At 54.3% G+C, this 16,985-nt stretch overlaps 1 protein-coding gene across 3 annotated transcripts in view; it reads left to right on the forward strand.

Moving 5' to 3' along the window:
* Positions 1-16,985, forward strand: part of NTRK3 (neurotrophic receptor tyrosine kinase 3) — a 364,802-nt gene that overhangs the window by 70,340 nt on the left and 277,477 nt on the right. For all 3 annotated transcript variants that reach the window (XM_059371609.1, XM_059371611.1, XM_059371612.1), the window contains exons 2-3: positions 4,669-4,743; positions 5,415-5,486. In XM_059371609.1, the coding sequence (XP_059227592.1) occupies positions 4,669-4,743; positions 5,415-5,486 (147 nt within the window). The remainder of the gene's footprint in view (positions 1-4,668; positions 4,744-5,414; positions 5,487-16,985) is intronic.

Consider the following 16,985-nt stretch of genomic DNA (forward strand, 5'->3'; position numbering starts at 1 on the left):
ACTGAGATTTTCGGAGGTGCAGCCCGTAGCCAGGCTCCGGCTTGGTTGCTCAGCGTTGCCGTGATTAAGCCTCCCTTCCTCCCGTCTCTCTGGAAAAGTGCGGCACACTCGCTCTTGGTGAAGAGTTGTGGTTCCGGGAAGGGCGGTGGCCAGAGGGGAGGGACGGGGCACTGAGTTAGCTCCTTGGATGGGGCAGTTCCCATTGCGAAGCAGGAGTAAGCCACGTGGAAGAGGGACTCTCAGTGGGGGTGGGGGTGGGGTGGCGGTGGGGACTCTTGACCAGTGGGTTCCAGCCAGAGCTGGGCGAGGGGAACATTATTGCTTCTGGGATGTGTAACCTGGCTTGGCCCATGGTCCAGCGCACCAAAGAGCCCCTCATTTCCTCTCAAGGAATGCCCTTGACTTGCGGGGGGGTCTGGGGATAGCTTTTGATGCTATCACCTGGACCCAGGGACCTATAGAGGCAAACCTTAGGGTTTGCTGCAAAGCAGTTATTTTTTTAAAACAAAGATTAAGAAAAATTTATTTGAGGAGAGAATGTGCACAAGTTGGGGGAGGGGCAACAGGAGAGGGGGAAGACTTGATCCCAGCACCTGAAGCTTATGACCAGAGCCGAAGGCAGATGCTTTGCCAACTGAGCCCCCCCCCCCCCGCCCCCAGGTGTCCCCAAAGCAGTCATTTTCACAACTGTTGCTGTTTCAAGACATGGAACGCAGTCTTCCCTAGTCATCTTCAGGCATAAGCCTTACATGAGGCAGGGCTTCCCTACTGTCGACATTCTGGGACAGTTATTGTCTGTTGTGGGGTCTGTCCTGGGCACCTGTGGATTCTTTTAGGAGCATCCCTGGCCTCTGCCCATGAGATGTCAGCATCCTTCCCTTCCTCCCGGCTGTGAGCGCCCAAAACATCTGCAGACATTTCCCAGTGTCCCTTGGGGGCAGGATGACCCCCGCTGAGCGCCGCTGTCTGAGAGGTGACTCAGGTGGGGTGCTTCAGTCAGGATGGGAGCCTCCTCTCTGCCGCCGCCCCTCACTGTTCCCGGGGAAAGCACGCAGACTGAGAACAAGGGTGCAGATCCCCGTGGGGCCGCGCTCTGTGCCCGAGCGGACGAACGCAGAATTCGGCAGCCCCACACGGACCTGAGTTCCCGGCATGGCTCGGAGCTCCTTCTTCCCCACGGCGAGATGGGTTCCTTCCCGTACAGCCTGTGGTCCTGGAATGGGGGTGACCAGCAACTGCCCCTCACAGGGTTCAAGTGTCAAACCTTCCTCTAAACAATGATCATCATCGATTGCTTTTGAAGTGACAACATTAAGTGCTCAGGGAAGACAGCCCCGACATCCAGAAAAGCACAATAGAAGGAGAAGCCACATACTAGAGGTCAAGGTAACTACTGTTTACCACGAACAAAGGCAAACCAAGCCTATGGTCAGATTTATCCCATTTGTTATGTTTTTAGAGCCTGCCTTCCCCACTTAAACCTGTAGTACACAGCAGCCCACCGAGCTCTCACAGCTGACCCCCAGGGCTGGTACCGAGCCATCACTCGGTGAGTCACCAGCGGACTTGGCAGGTGCCCCGCCGATGTCATCAGCAAATGACAGGCTGCACCTTCGCCCCAGAAGCCGTCCTGGGCTGCCGGCTGTGCGTTCCCTGAACCTGTTCCTCGTTTCTGCCCGAGCAGTTTTCCTGGAGGTCATGAATGACAGACTTACTGCCCCTCCACGCGCCTGCCACATGGAGTTTTTATCAATGATTGCTGAGAAATGACAACTTCCAGCAGAACCGCGATGCCATTTTTAGCTCGAAAACTGAGAAAAGACTGCTCAGTTTCTGCAAAGCACAGGGTTAAAAATAACCGTCCCGGCTCGCGCTCCCTGAGGACTTACTATGTGTCCCGAGCTGCCGTTCTCTCCGGGCTTTTTAACGGGGCTTTTCCAGTCTCGCGTCACTCTTACCCTGGGGGGGGGGGGCGTGGTATTTTATTAGCCCATCTGACGGATGAGGAAACTGAGGCATAGACAGGTGATGTCCCCTGGATGGGGTCACACGTGGACAAAGGTAGCGACGGGGCCAGGATGTGCGTCCGGGCAGCCTGGCTGGAGGCAGGGGGGTAGGGAGCCCGGCTGGCAAGTTTCTTCTATAGAAGGCGGGTTTCTGCCTCGCTGCCTCAGCTCAGCTCCGTTCTTGTACAACAAGAGCAGCCACAGACCAGTCACTGAATGGATATGAACACTGAAATTTAAATTTCATATAGTTTTCGCATGTCACAAATTAGGATTCTGCTTTTGATTTTTTTTTTTTAAATGTACGAACTATTCTTAGCCCTCAGGCTGTACAAAGACAGGTGGTGGACTGGATTTGGCCCGCAGAATGTAGCTTGTCGACCGGGCTCGGGAGAGCCCAGGCTCTTCCCCGCGCCATGGCACGGCGGCTGTGCAAAGGCTCTTCCCCGCCGTGCGGGGAGCCTCAGACCCGACAGCGGAGGCAGGGGCCCAGGTCTCTTGACCAGGGAGCCTTTTGCACCAAAGAATTCATTCATTGTCCAGCTGCGTCTCCGAGTGAGCCTACGTCAGACAGGCCGGTGTGGGGCCCTCAGGATGCGACGGCTAAAAAAACGGTAAACCAATACAATACACCAATGATTGACAACTCAGCCATAAATATAAACACGTTTACGGGCCTCTGATGGGGGCAGAGGAAAACAGTTTCATTTACTTCAACAACTGATCCACAGCTGCTTGTCGGAAGCAGATCCTAGTCTGGGGCCGGGCTCCTGGGAATGAACGGTCGCCTGTAGGAATAGCATCATTCACTTGGTGGTTGGCCCGGACCGCTGGCCCAGTGAACACACGTTGGGGGCACTGGCGCAGGTCATTTTACTCCTCCTCGTATTCCTTGTCACCTGACGTGGTGCCAGGGGCCCTGCCCTGGCAGGACCAGACCGAGCAAACCGCCCTGGGGCTGGGAGGCTTCCAGGGAGAAGACTTTGGTCTTGGAATTCAGTCCCGACCCGGCCACCTGGTCCCTGTCCCCAGCAGATGCCAGTGTGTCTGGCTGCTCAGCGGGGACCCCGAGAGAATGCGGTACGAAACGGGTTCTCCGCATACCTTGTCACTGTGTTGCTTTGAAATGCTTCCAGGGGCCCTGGCCACTGCCACTCCACTGCCTTTCTGGCTCCGGCTTCCCTCGGTGGCAGATGGAAGAGCCGCGGGTGTGGTGGGGCCGAGGAGGGGGTGTCTGGGGAAGGCGGCTGCCGCTTCTCTGGCCTCAGTGTGCCTCGGACGGCTGCGTGGCAGGGTGGCTGAAGAGGGTACTTTGACATCCGTGGGGAGCGACCACCGGTGATGGGAGTGTCGGGTCCCGGGAGGGCACAGTGGGCAGCAGAGGGCCTTCTCCTGAGGCCCTGGGAGCTCCACGGGATAGAGATGGGGAGGAGTGGTAACGTCTCCCACAGCTCTGGAGTTGGGAAGGGCCTTAACAGATCAGTGGCCGGATAGTTCTCAACCTGGGGACCCTAAAAGCTATAATGGAGGTTGTTTTGTCTCTGGCATTTTGTCAATATCCCCCCCCCCAATTAATAAATAAAAGCAGTAATCAAACCTAGGACAAGTCAGCTTCTCTGCTTATAGAACTTTCAAGTTCCTTTGCTTTGAGCCAGACCTGATTATCCGCTGGGAGAGTTAGTGCTGGTTTAATATCTGTTGATAAAAAGCTCTGGTGAATGGTGATTTATATCTTCGGTCAATAAATCCTAGAAGAGAAATTAATTGTTACTTAATAAATGTATCGTGTGCCTACTTGACACCAGCCTCCTTAAACAGGAGGCGTCTTGGGAGAAAGCTCTAAACAGAGACCTTGTGACGGGGAAGGAGAGAAGATGCTGATCTAGTGAAACCCTCTCCCTTTGCAAACAAAGACACAAGGGGCTCAGAGAGGTCAGAGCTCTCGCTCAAAGCCTCTGGGTTTTGGGTCCCAGAGTTGAAGCCGTTGCTGGGCTCCTAGGTCTCACCTTACTTCTGTGATACTCTAGTGCCTCTCTGGTCCCCAGCCAGCCCCCTCCTTTCTGGACTTGGATCTGCCCAATCAAGTTATCCGTGTTCTTGAACTCCAGGCGGGTTGGGCTGTGGTCACCCGAACCAGGCAGTCAGTGTCTGGACCCTGGGGGTCTCTGAAGTGGGTGTGTGCTCCTTCTGAGCTTTTTCACTCAAAAACCATACCCACCGGCAAGCTACCCTCCCGCTCTCCCTTTTCAAACCCACATCATTTGTGTTGCCTTCCTGGACTGCTGAGAAAACGAGCTGTCCTTAGGAAGTCCACAAAAGGAAAACACGAGCTAGAGGAAGGAAGCTGAGTTGTGAAGACCAAAGGGGAACCTGGGTTTCGAGTCTTTAAAAAGGAGAGCTTTCTGGAGCAGAGAGGGGGACATTAAATGTGGTCCTCGGGCCAGGTGCTCTGGGTCTCATGCCAATTGCCCCAGGTGGGTGGTATATAAGGTCCCTTGGGGAGGGAGAAACAGAGGCTCGGGGACACTTGGCCATGTGGCAGAAGGCCTGGCTTGCACGTGGGCGATCCAGGATTCGAACCCAGGTCTCTCTGGCTGCAGAGACAGTACCTTTCCTGTGGACCCTGGCTGGCCTGAACCCTGTCTTTCCTCCTCCCCTGCAGACACATAGAGAACTGGCGAGGTTTGCACACGCTGAATGCCGTGGACATGGAGCTCTACACCGGCCTCCAAAAGCTGTGAGTGCACCGGGCCACGGGAGAGGCCACGGGTGGTGGGTGGGGGAGCGCCCGCTGCCCCTTGGCTGCCCTGGGCACTTCCCTCCTCCGTTCCTTTCTTAGTAGAGCCGGTACCACCCACTTAGGGACTGCCCGGGGCTTCCAAGGCCACCCCTTCACTCTCCCGCATTTCCCATCAGCCCAGAAGACTGGTGGCTGTGTGGTCCCACCTGCAGTTAGGGATTCGGGGCAGGACCTGAACCCAGGCCTCTCGGCTAGTGATCTCACCTCAGCCCCCTGGTTGACAAATGGCCCCCGTAGCCTGCAAAAATCCCCCAGCCCACTCCTCCTCCTTTGGGATTTCAGTGCTAGTGGTCGTGGGGGGCTTGGGGAGGGGGGAGGCAGTGGAGGCTGCAGCCCTGTAGCCGCTGGGCCTGATTCTTGAGCAGGAGCCCTGTTGCCAGGATCGGGAGAGGACAGCTTCCAGCTCATCCCAAACCCTCACCCAGGTCCCCGTGGGGGGTGAGCCCAGATGCCGTCTGGGGGACGCCCCGCGATACTGATGATGGGGAATTGCGTTCAGTTCACCGGCCCGGCTGGCGGCCCATGACCTCCTGTGAGCCTCAGCCCGGAGCAGCTGTCCCTCAGCTCCGAAAGCCCTGCTGACCCTGTTTTTCTCTCTCTCTCTCCAGGACCATCAAGAACTCAGGACTTCGGAGCATCCAGCCCAGGGCCTTTGCCAAGAACCCCCACTTGCGCTACATGTGAGTAGAGCTGGGTCCTGGGCTTCAGGGATGTGGGGGGCACACAGCAGGGAGAGCGCTGGGCCATGGAGCCAGCTGGCCACCTGGGGTCTATGCTGGTTCATCCCTGTGTGCCGAGGCCTCAGACTTTGTGTCTTAAAAATGAGTGTTTGGGATTTGAGCATCTGTAAGGTTCCTGTCAGAAGGACGAGCCTAAACCAGGGCTTAGAGCCTCCTGACTCCTAGGGTTGTTCGCTTTTTATTCGCGATTTTATGGGAATGTTAGTGATGAGAAATCCCTCTCGTCTGGGATATGAACGCTACACCTCTGAGACCATTTTGGGGGCCCAAAGTGTGTGTCTGGGTGCTGCTGTTTGTTGGGCACAGTTGGCAGAAGAAGGTAGGCCGGGCCGGACCAAGCGCCATGTCTGAGTAGGTTCTGGGTTCACTGGAGAGCGGCTCCAAGAATGGAGACCCCCGTACCTGAGGTCACACAGGTTTGTTTGGGACAGGTTCCAGGCCACGGGGCTCCGGGTAGGATTCTTGTCTGCACCTCTCTCCCCTACCCACTTCCCCTCCCTTCCATGTCTGATGGCGGAGGGGCCTCCTCAGGGTCGCACCTTTGGGGGCAGACTCACATGAGCCCGCTGCTTTCTCTCCAGGCCTCGTTCTCTGTGAGGACTCTGAGGTTCAGTGGGAGGACGGCCATGTCCTGGGGAGAAGGCGGGCTTGAGAGGAAGCCGGGGGAGCTGGTCAGGGGAACGTCGACCCGCTGTGCTTGCTTTCTGGTCACCCCTCCCTCCAGGATGGTGGCCATCTTGGACATCCCCTGGGCACCTTCCCTGAGAGAGGAGAGATTCTGCAGGGACCAGGTGGGGAGGGAGGGGGCGTCTGTTGTATTTGGGGTGAAAAAAATGGAGCAATGATGTGCCGGTGAGTCTTTCCTCTGTCCGTGTGACCGTTGTTCCGGCTGGGGCGCTCGGCCTTCGCCGTCGGAAGGACAGCCCGCTGGATGGGCCTCTCCTGTGAAGACGCGGAGCCCCCCAGGAAAGCTCTCGGAAAGTAGCGGCAGGGGAGGGCGAGAGAGAAGGGCTTCTGGAGGACTGTGGTGGGAGGAGTGGTTCTTCTTACGGGTCCTGGCCTCACCCGCTGGTCTCTGTGTACTTTCTCAGGCTCAGTGCTCGGTGTGTGTGTGGGTTTGTGTGTGAGCACGCGTGTGTGTGTGTATCTATCGGTATGGCCCCCTTCTTTGTGCTACACCTCCTTTCCTCCGTCTGGAAATGGCACACGCGGAAGGCCCTCGCCCAGGGCCCGAAGTCTCCCCTTCAGTCCTCCCTCCCAACCGTGTCATGCAGCGGTCGCCCCCGTCTCCGCGAGGCGAGCCTCTGTGGTGAGTGTGTCTTGCTGTGTGTGCTCTGCAGCGGGAGGCGTGGCTGGGACCAGAGGAGGGCCTTGGACCAGATGTTCCAGGTGTTTATTTTACGGGGGATTTGAATTTCAATGTAAAATACCCCGGGGGAAGACTCTTCTGACCTCTGAGGAGTCTTTCTTTTCGCGCTGACTCCTACGGAGTTCACAGAGCTAAGCGCCCTTGGCCCGTCAGGTGGGGGCAGTGGAGTCTGGGGACCACATGTCCCCTGCGGAAGGGGCAGCCCGCTGACCGCTGCTAGGTGGACGTGGGGCCTCCTGCTGCCAGACTTACTGTTCTTTCAAGAAGAGCTAAAGGTCTGGGGAAACCCCTCAAGTTTTAAATGCTGGCAATGAAAAACAAAGCCCTTCAACCCCATGGGCCAAATGAAACGGCTGCTATGGCAGAATAGGACACATGGAAGGCCCGTTTGTGGGCTAGGGTCATGGGGGAGAGAGGCTGTCAGATGGGAGAAGCTTTGTCCCCATGGCTCAAGGACAGTGGCTGGGTGCTCGTGTCCTAGAGGCTTACAGGGCACTGTGTCACCCGCCGCTCTTGAGGAAGTCGAGGGGACTTTGAGATCCGTCCTGTTTCTTTGGGTGGCAGAAGTGGGAGCAGGGGTACATCTTGGGTTACAGGTGTTTCTGAAATGGAATGTCCTGGAACATTTCCTTGACTTACCCTTGAAGTCCTAGAAGAAGGCTGTGACCCACATCTCTTTGGGGATGATCCGGGGTCTGGGGGTGGTGGCAGTGACAGGCTGCTGGGGCTTTGCAAGATTCTCAAGGTTTAGGGGACCGAGGGGGTCTGGTTGGAGTAGTTCTGTTCATGGCTGTGAACCTGCCCGTGACCTCGGGCCCTGTCTTCTCCCGGAAGCATGGGCCAGCTTTTGCCAAAGTAGCTGCTGTTGGCAAGAAGGACAGTTTACTGGGGGTTGCTGGGGGGAGGAGGGTTGAGAGAAGGGGGTGGGGTTATGGACATTGGGGAAGGTATGTGCTTTGGTGAGTGCTGTGAAGTGTGTAAACTGGGCGATTCACAGACCTGTACCCCTGGGGATAAAAATATATGTTTATTAAAAAAAAAAAAAAAGGAAGGACGGTTTACTATCCATCTACCCCCAGTTTGGGCCCCCATCGGGGGCCATTAGGATGCTCAGCTTGGAAGGAGAAATTCAGCACCTGTCCAGGGGCTCCCCTAGGCTCCGTGGGGTTTCCAGGGGGAGCCTGAGGGTCACAGAGGAGCGAAGGGGTCAAGGGGTAAGCACTGGCTTCATCGATGGGTTTATTTAGGAACTTCTCCCGCTTAACGAAGACACGCCCCCAATCCCAACCGAGTGAATTTCCCGGCAGCGTCAGGACATCTTTCTCCTGGCAAATGGGCCAGGTTTCTCTGCTCTCTCTCAGCCTCTTCTATTTCTGTCCTCTAAATGCGGTTACGAGTCTTCAGGCCCCAGCTGAGCAATCACAAGATGATCACTTACTCCAACACTAATTGCCAAGCCCTGGCTTGGCGGCTTTTTCGTTTTTCTTTTCTTTTCTTTTTTTTTTTTTTTTTTTTTTAGGGTGATGGCAGAGAAGGCTTTTCTTGTCCCCTCTGTACAGAATAAGAAGCAGGAAGTGAAATCATCACCCGCTGTACTGGTGTCAGGTTGTCCGGATTGCTCTGATTGGCTCGGGCTGTTCCCCCCACTTCTTTCTTTCTTTCTTTTTTTTTTTTTTTTAAGATTTTATTTATTTATTTGACAGAGAGAGATCACAAGTAGGCATAGAGGCAGGCAGAGAGAGAGAGAGGAGGAAGCAGGCTCCCTGCTGAGCAGAGAGCCCGATGCAGGACTCGATCCCAGGACCCTGAGATCATGACCTGAGCCGAAGGCAGCGGCTTAACCGACTGAGCCACCCAGGCGCCCCTGTTCCCCCCACTTCTAAGCTGCTCTCCCATTACTCATGCCAGCTTCCTCCTCGGGCCAGAAAAGGAGCCAGTGATGTTAGGGCCAAGTTGTCCGTCACGAAGGAGGCCGGGGACGAGGGCTCTTGTGTCCATCTTCAAAGTTTTTGAGCGACGGACCCATCTTCTCTTGGCTGCTCTGGTGTTCTCTGTGCTTTACTGAGCGTGAGGAAGAGAAGTTTTGATTCATCCACAGCAAGGGAGAGCCTGTCTGAGAGACTGGAATCTCCTTGACCTTTAGATCCTTTCTTTGATCTTCCAGATTTTTGGATTAAGGATTCTTAAGGATTCAAAATGGGTGCCATGGGGCGCCTGGGTGGCTCAGTGGTTTGGGCTGCTGCCTTCGGCTCGGGTCATGATCTCAGGGTCCTGGGACCGAGCCCCGCATCGGGCTCTCTGCTCCGCAGGAAGCCTGCTTCCCTCTCTCTCTCTCTCTCTGCCTGCCTCTCTGCCTACTTGTGATCTCTGTCTGTCAAATAAATAAATTAAATCTTTAAAAAAAAAAAACAGCAAAATGGGTGCCATAAGGGGGCCCCCTTTGCGGAGGGGCTGTGGGGAAGATCACGTGACCCGAGGCAGATACAGCTCTTAGCCCAGTGCCCAGTAAATGGGCAGCATTCAGAAACGGCAGTCGCTAATAATGATGGTAACTATCGTTGCTATTTTTTGTGGATGATAATAGAACGAAAGAGGGGGGGACCAGTGGGCCTGGATGCTGATTCTGATTGTGACTTTATTCTGGAAGAATCATAGACCTGTTCTGCTGAGCTGCCCACCTCTCCGGCCTCTGGAATACTTTCCCTGCGGTCTCTCATGTCTTCCTTCCTTGACTACCAAGAAGCGAACTCCGACGGATTCCCTGTTCTCTCCACTCAGTCCCCTTGCTCTAGAGCCCTTCACGACAACGCAAGTTTCAGAAAGGACCCAAACAGTTCAGCCGACGAGCTTACCCTTTGTTTCCATCTGATTGGAGAGCTGAAGCTGGATTGTTTGCCGAATTTCCCAGCCCCACCTCTGCAGCTGGCTCATCTCTTTCCTTCCAGGGTTGGTTTTCTGTGGTGTTGGCTCACACGTGGGCCGGATCTCCACAGTCTGGGGTCCCCATAGGCAGAATGGCACAGACAACTCTCTGTGAACTGCGCCAGCATGGCGGCATGGTCTTTCCTCTGTAGAGCATGTCAGGGTTTTCCGAGTGCTTTCACATATATTGTCTCCTTCCGATCCCGTTACCATCCTGGTGGGGGAGTGTAGGAGGCAGCCCAGGAGGCAGGCCCAGAGATGCTCTGACTTGTAAGTAGAAGAAGTAGAACTTCCAGGAATCTTCCCACCATACCTCATGGACCAGAAGACACAGTATTTTCCACTGAAGCAATTAAAACTTTTTTTTTTATTATTATGGTTAGAAAATTGCATGAAAAATGCCGGTATCAAGGCCCAGGTGGCTCAGTCAGTGAAGAGTCCGACTCTTGATTTCGAGCTCAAGTCATGATCTCAGGGTCGTGAGATCGAGCCCAGCATCAGGCTCTGTGCTCAGCACGGAGTCTGCTTCAGACTCTCTCCCCCCTCCCTTCTTCTGCCCCTCCTGCCTCTAAATAAATAAAGAAAGAAAATCTAAAAAATGCTGGTATCCGGAGAGAAGAAGGAAAGTCTAGTGTTGATTGAGAACTTACTCTGTGCCAAGGCCTGTGGCTGGTGTTTTTATAAACATCTCTCGGTAATTCTAGATTAGGGTTCCTCCATCCCCATTCCATAGATGGGAATATTGAGGCTCAGAAATCATAACTGGCTTCCCCCAAGTTCACATAGCAGTTAGTGGAACAGCCAGGACCTGGGCTCTCATCCCTTGGCCTCTGAAGCCAGTGCACTGTTCTACAGTCCACATGTGTTTGTCCCTGTCTCTCTAGTTCTCCAACAAGAACTTCTTACGGGAGGGTTGGGAGTCTTTAAAGTTTTATTAGAGCCGCTGTTTCCCCTGGGAATTTAGAGCCATCCATCCTCAAAGACCGCTCTTGAGAAAGCTCTGTTTAGTTTCTTCTCCCATTCAGGTCAAATCCTATAACAACAGTTACGTTACAATCCGAGTATCTTTATCATAAAAGATTCTCAGCATTTGCCTATGGCGTGCTCATTTCCAAGAATATGCAGTGTGAGATTCCAGCAAGCCATAAGAATTTTTATTTAATCCCTTGGAGTTGTTGTGGTCAGATTTCTCTTGCATTCCATTTCTTGCTTTTTCTCCCAGAGCTCTGGACGCCACACTGTTGCTCTTCTCTGTTGCGAGCAGAGGTACGCTCATCTCCGGCTTGTGAGAGCCAGCCAGAGCTGACCTGTGTGGGAGTGTGATGGGGGCAGCAGGGGGAGAGTATCCTGATTTGAGCATGATTGTGTCCACTGTGTTATGCTCACAAGGAGAGAAAGTCAGTAGCCCTGCGCGGACAGATAAGAGGAAGGAGCTGAGCCTTTACCATTGCAGGACTCGGCTGAGAAGGCAATACTTTCCTCTTGAGGTTATGGGGTTGGAAGCATGACGACGCTGCTTTATTATGTCTTGTAAATCACTGAGTGCTTTTTCTCCTTGAGATCACCCCCCATTCTGGGATGTAAGACAATGGGTAGATATGAGTAGATATTTTATCTACTAAAGGTGGAGCTTTGCCTCTCTGCCTGCCCCTTCCCTCGGCATTGAGACTTTCTGCCAAGTCCTGAAGGGATTGGTGAGTGGCACACTTGTCCCCTCACTGCTTCCCCACATGGGCCCTTCCTCCTTTATTCCACATGGAGGACTTAGCCACTGAGCACCGTGTAGTTAACAGTCAACGTGGGCTTGGGTGATAGAAAGGCCAGGTTTCGCATCTCGGATCCTCTACGTCTTAGTGTGATAAGTTTCCCCATCTTACTTAGGCAAAATACCGAACCTCCATGAGTTTTGAAGGGACCGTAAGAGCTCCTACTTCAGGGGATTGTCCTGAGCCTCCACAAAGACGATGCTTAGAAAGTGCTGAGGACAGCGCTTTATGGAAGACTCCGTATGTTTTTTCTCCTATTAATGACTTCTTCCCTGCTCTTTGGTTTCTGAGTCCCCAGAATTGTAGGGAATTAAAGCCAGAAGGGCTCTAGAACTAACCTCCCCAAATTTATATTCCTGTCCCTGCCCCCATCCCCGCCTTTTAGAGTCATATGCTAAAACACCTCCTTTTTTATTTTTTAAGTTTATTTTATGTATTTATTTGACAAAGATCACAAGTAGGCAGTGGCGGGGGTGGGGGAGGGAAGCAGGCTCCCCGCTGAGCAGAGAGCCCGATGCAGGACTCGATCCCAGGACCCCGGGATCATGACCTGAGCCGAAGGCAGAGGCTTATCCCACTGAGCCACCCACCCAGGCGCCCTGTTGGTTGTTTTTGTAAGTGGTACCATCCGCCAGATCACTCATGCCAGACCCTTACAAGTCGTCTTCGCCTTTTCTCTTCCCTCTGTCTGCCTTCCTCCTCCCTTCCATCAGTTAATTCAGAACCATCGGATATCTTGTACCCACTGCGTCTCTTGTCCCTTCCCCCACCACACGCTGTCTTGGTCCTGGCCACCAGCTTGTCTTCTGGCTCTGGTTTTCTTAACATTCTGTCCTCTGCCTTTCGTCCCCCACCTGTCATTCCCAACGTCATCGCCAGAGTGGTATTTTAAACACATAGATCCGACCGTGCCACTCTGCTGCTCGAAGCCCTCCAATCGGATCCCCCGTTACTTACAGTAAAAGCGAAACCCCTCGCCGCGGCCCCATACTCAGGCAGCTTGGGTGTTCACCTTTTTGTCTCCTGTCCCGGCACTTTCCCCCTTGCTCTCCGCTCTAGGCTTATGACCCCTCTTTCAGTTCCTTGAATGTGCCACACTCATCCTTCCCCTTGGAGGTTTTTACTTGCTGGTCTGCTGGACCCAGTTCTCCGCATGTTGGCTCCTTCTCGTGCTTCTCTCTGATGGGACTGTCTTGTTTAGCAAGGCCTGGCTGACCACCCGGCCTCAGTGGCCTTGCTTCTCCTCATGCAGCTGTCACCCAGTTACACCATGTGGCTGAACAGTGTCCCTGGCCCTTGTTACTGTGGATTGTCTGGAATTATCTCCTTCACGTCTTTGTGTGATTGTCTGTACCCTGTCCCGCCCCTAGAATGTCCGTTTCCCAAGAGCGGAGACCTCGTCTTGCTCGCCGCTGTAGCCCCGCACAGAGAGTGATGCCTGTCCCGTGGCGAGTGGTCCGCAGTCATTTGTCGGCCATCTGTTGGCTACTCGGCCTTGGTCATTCTGTGGGTGAGAGGATGGATTTCTAGAGGACAGAAGAATCCTGACCAAGTCTGCTGAGCCAGCACTAGAACTCAGGTCTTGGTCCTGTTAGTTTGACCTTTTTTCCACTGTATTGTCCTGTTGACTGTTCTTGGGTCCCGTCCGACCAGGCTCTGTGCACGGCCTGAGTGTGCCTGGGTGGTGGCTAGGAGAGGAGGGGTTCTGAATTTCAGGTTCACACAAGCGTTGGGCAGTGGCTTGAACCTGCATGGCTGTCATTGGTCACAGGTGCCCTTGGGCTCTCAGCGGAGTGATGCTCTCAGCATCAACTTTGCTCTTCCTCTGCATTGTTCTCTGACCTTGGATGAGCTGCTTAGCCCACCTGGTCTGTTTCTACATCTATAAACTGAGGTGGTGTTATAAATGGCCCAGACCCGGCCTCAGCATTTTGGGAAATTCTTGAAAGAAAGGTGGCATCTGGGGTCACTGAGGGGCAGGACCAGGGGAAAGTGTTGGTCAACTTATTTTGGCCTTCCCCTCCCCGCCGCCTCCCTGCCGGGGCAGGCATTTCAGTTCCACGGGCTCAGCATTCACAAAGCACTACCTTCAGGCCGGGCATTGGTCTGTGCACTTTATACGCATTTTACCTTCCTAATAGCAGGTGAACGAGGTTTGCTGTCTCCGTTTTACAGATGGGGAATGTAAGGCAGAGTGGTTACTGACTCGCCTGAGTTTACGTGGCTCCTCAGTGGGAGAGACTGAGTCCAGCCGTAGTGGGCTGCCTCCGGAGCCCCAGACCCCGTCCACCCTCGCACCCCTTGGCTGTGGCCCCCACAGGTCCAGCCTGGGCAGGCGTCAGGTCTCCAGAACCAGCTGGAAGGTGGCACTTCTCAGAATGGGGGCTCCTCTGGGAGAAGGACCGTGGGAGAATACGAAAGGGGTGCCTGAAACCAAGTCCCCTCTACACCCAGTTGCCAGCAGGGTCTAGGCAGGTGGGCAGGGCCTGGACTGGCAGCCAGAGGGTCACATGGAGTGGGTGTCCAGTGAAGAGAACGGAGCCTCATTGATTGAACAGGTTGGGATGAACCCATGTTTACAACATATGCCTGCCAGAGTAGCCGGCTTTCCATCTGACTGTTCCCAGAGAGCATGTGGCAAACTTGTCTGGCCCCAGGCCCCCGGGAAAGACGATGTTTGTGGGTGGCAAAGCCCACTACCTAGTCTGGAGGTGGGAGTGGAAGGATATGCACCAGATTCGATGAGCTCTAAGGTCCTTACAAGCTCATAATTTGGTGCTGAGGAGGGTGTAGCTTCAACCCCTGTCATCTCCTTGTGCCATGGAGTGCTGTTACTTCTGTAGGTCTCCTGGGTCTTCCTCCCAAAGTCCGACCTGGGCAGCATCTGAGGACACCACCCAGGGCCTTTGTTATTCCCTCTTTCAAATGGGTGCTTCTTGCTTCTGTTGAACCCTGATGGGTTTTGTATCCTGTAACTCACCAAACTCACCCTAACCCTCACTCACGCATCTGCTGTTTCCCACTTCTAGTCACGTCACACCCTCCGTCTCTGGGTGATGGCCTTTCTGGAACCCTGGAAAGGATTTATATCTTGTCCCTTAGGAACGGGCAGGTGGCCAGCTTCCTAAATTGAGTTTCCTTTTTTCTTGTCCATTTGTGTCTCTCCTGCAGACTCCCTGGGGTTCTGGGATTAAGGATGTGCTCCCTGATAATTTCTTTCTATTCACTTTGTTTTGTGGACGGCATCCCAATCCACCCAGAGCAGACCCGCCATGACCCAGGAGGTATGGCCGCGTACCTTGCCGGCCACCCAGAGTGTTTGTGAGGCTGTGTGATTCTCTTCGTCGAAGCAGACCTACATTCAGCACTGAGTCTGTGCTCTTTTTAATTTCAGGTATCTCTAGGATCCACTGCGCAGAACTTTAAGAGTTTTCTTGTAACCTTGTCAGCTTTCCAAAAGCTCCATCTAATGCTGAGTAAACACGCTGGTCTCAGCGGCTCCCAGCCTTGGGGATTAGACTGCGCGCCCATATTTTTGCAGGCTTGATTCTTCTTCGTAGATTCCCCCACCCCACCCCACCCGCCCTCCCCTAAGGCTTCATTACTTTCCATTTGTCCACATCTCTTTTCTCCATTTTTCTTGTTAAGGACAGATTTAGAAAATGAGATTAGTCTCGTGGCTATTTTGGCGTCGTCATTAATTTTCGTCCGTCTTCATTCCTTAGCGGACCGGCAGTCTCGTGTCTCTCTCTCTCTCCCTGGTTTTTTCCTTGATGGGTTTGTGAAAGTCTCTGCCCAGGTTAACCCCTTTGTCTCTTGGGACCTGCTGTGGTCCTCTGCCCTTTCCAGTGGGCTTCTGGGCCTTCCAGCTGGGGTAACTGTTTCAGATTGGAAGGACATTGGGTCCCCCAGAGTGGGGCTCAGCTGCGTGCCATCCCCAACCAACCTTGTGTCCTAGAGTCCTGTGACGTTCACTCACAGTGGCCCTCTGGGTCATGTGGCATTTTCGTGAGACATGAATTTATTAATTCCCATCAGGAGCATCTGGCCCGGTCCTGGTGCTTCGCAGGCAAAGCGACAAAGATGAATTACACTTAGGTCTTTGGATTCAGTGATGTGGCTGGGGACAGGAGAGAGAGGCAGAGGGTTGAGGCTTTACTCTATGGGTAGGAGATGGTGGCTGGAAGGAGCTTGGTGAGGGAATGGGTGGTGAGTTATAGGGTGAGGACACTTCTTGGTAGAGGGAGCCGTGTGCTATGTGCTCAGTGGCCTGGCGGTGTTTGAGGGACCACAGGCCTCCCACACTGACCCTGGAATTGGGCTGGTAGCTGGATCGCCACCACTGTCTTGCCCTGTGCTCCATAAAGGGTCAGAACAAATGGGTTAGGATCTTGCTTCCAGCTCTGCTGTCTTCCAGGTTTGTTCGGTGATCTGAGACGTCTGTCACCAAGGCAGCCGAACTCTGAGGGCTGGTCATGTTAGGGAAAGCCCGAGTGTGGGGGGGGGGGGTCAGGGCTGCAGGGCAGGACCCCTTCCCTAGGTCCCCATTTTCAGCCAGACGGTGTGTGTCAGAGACCTCCATGCCTCCTTCCAGAGGGAGGTCTGGTGCCTCCCTGGCCAGGGCCCTGCCTCTCTGACACACCAGTGTCCTCACAGCTCTCCAGAGAGTTCCCATTCTCACTCCACCCCACGGTTTTTCCCCATGCAACTGGCAAAGACATCATTTAAGCATTTCACTCAGAGCCTCCTAGATGCGCCTTTGAGGCTGTTGGGAAGCACAGAGTCTCTGCCTCAGTTTCCTGGGTGAGTGGGCCGTTGTGGCAGGAACCTCAACGGTTCAGCGTGCACAGGTCGGGGGCCAACCCTGGGACCCGTTCCTGCACTTCTGCACACCCGCCTCCCACAACACGTCCTCCCACGCCCTCTGCCCCTGCTGCACCGACTCCCCTCCACACCGGCAGTGTCCCGGGCCATCTCCCTGCACAGCCCTTGCCTGTCCTGGCCCCTCGCAGGGCAGGCTTTCGTCCGGCCCCCACTCTCTCTAGAGAGTGGCTACTCCTCCTTCCAGGTTCAGCCCAAGGGTCCCCTGACAGCCTTCCGCTCACGACGCCACACCCCGTCCCTTTCCTTTGGTCCCTGTTCTTGTCCTTCCTTTGCGCTTGTCCCAGTAAGCATGCATTTGAATTTCATCATTATGCTTTTAATGATGTGATGTTTATTGTCCCTACTGTGCTGAGAGCTCCCTGGGGACGGGCCTCTTGCCTCTTGCCTCCACCACTGGACACCCAGCACACGGCACAGCCCTGGCATTTGGTGCAGGCGTCAGGGGATGGTGGCAGGGACGACTGGAGGCAGGTTGGTTTCCCCTTTGTCATTGGTGAG

The sequence above is a fragment of the Mustela nigripes genome, chromosome 13 (assembly GCF_022355385.1).
Source record: "Mustela nigripes isolate SB6536 chromosome 13, MUSNIG.SB6536, whole genome shotgun sequence".
Classification (NCBI taxonomy): Eukaryota; Metazoa; Chordata; class Mammalia; order Carnivora; family Mustelidae; genus Mustela; species Mustela nigripes.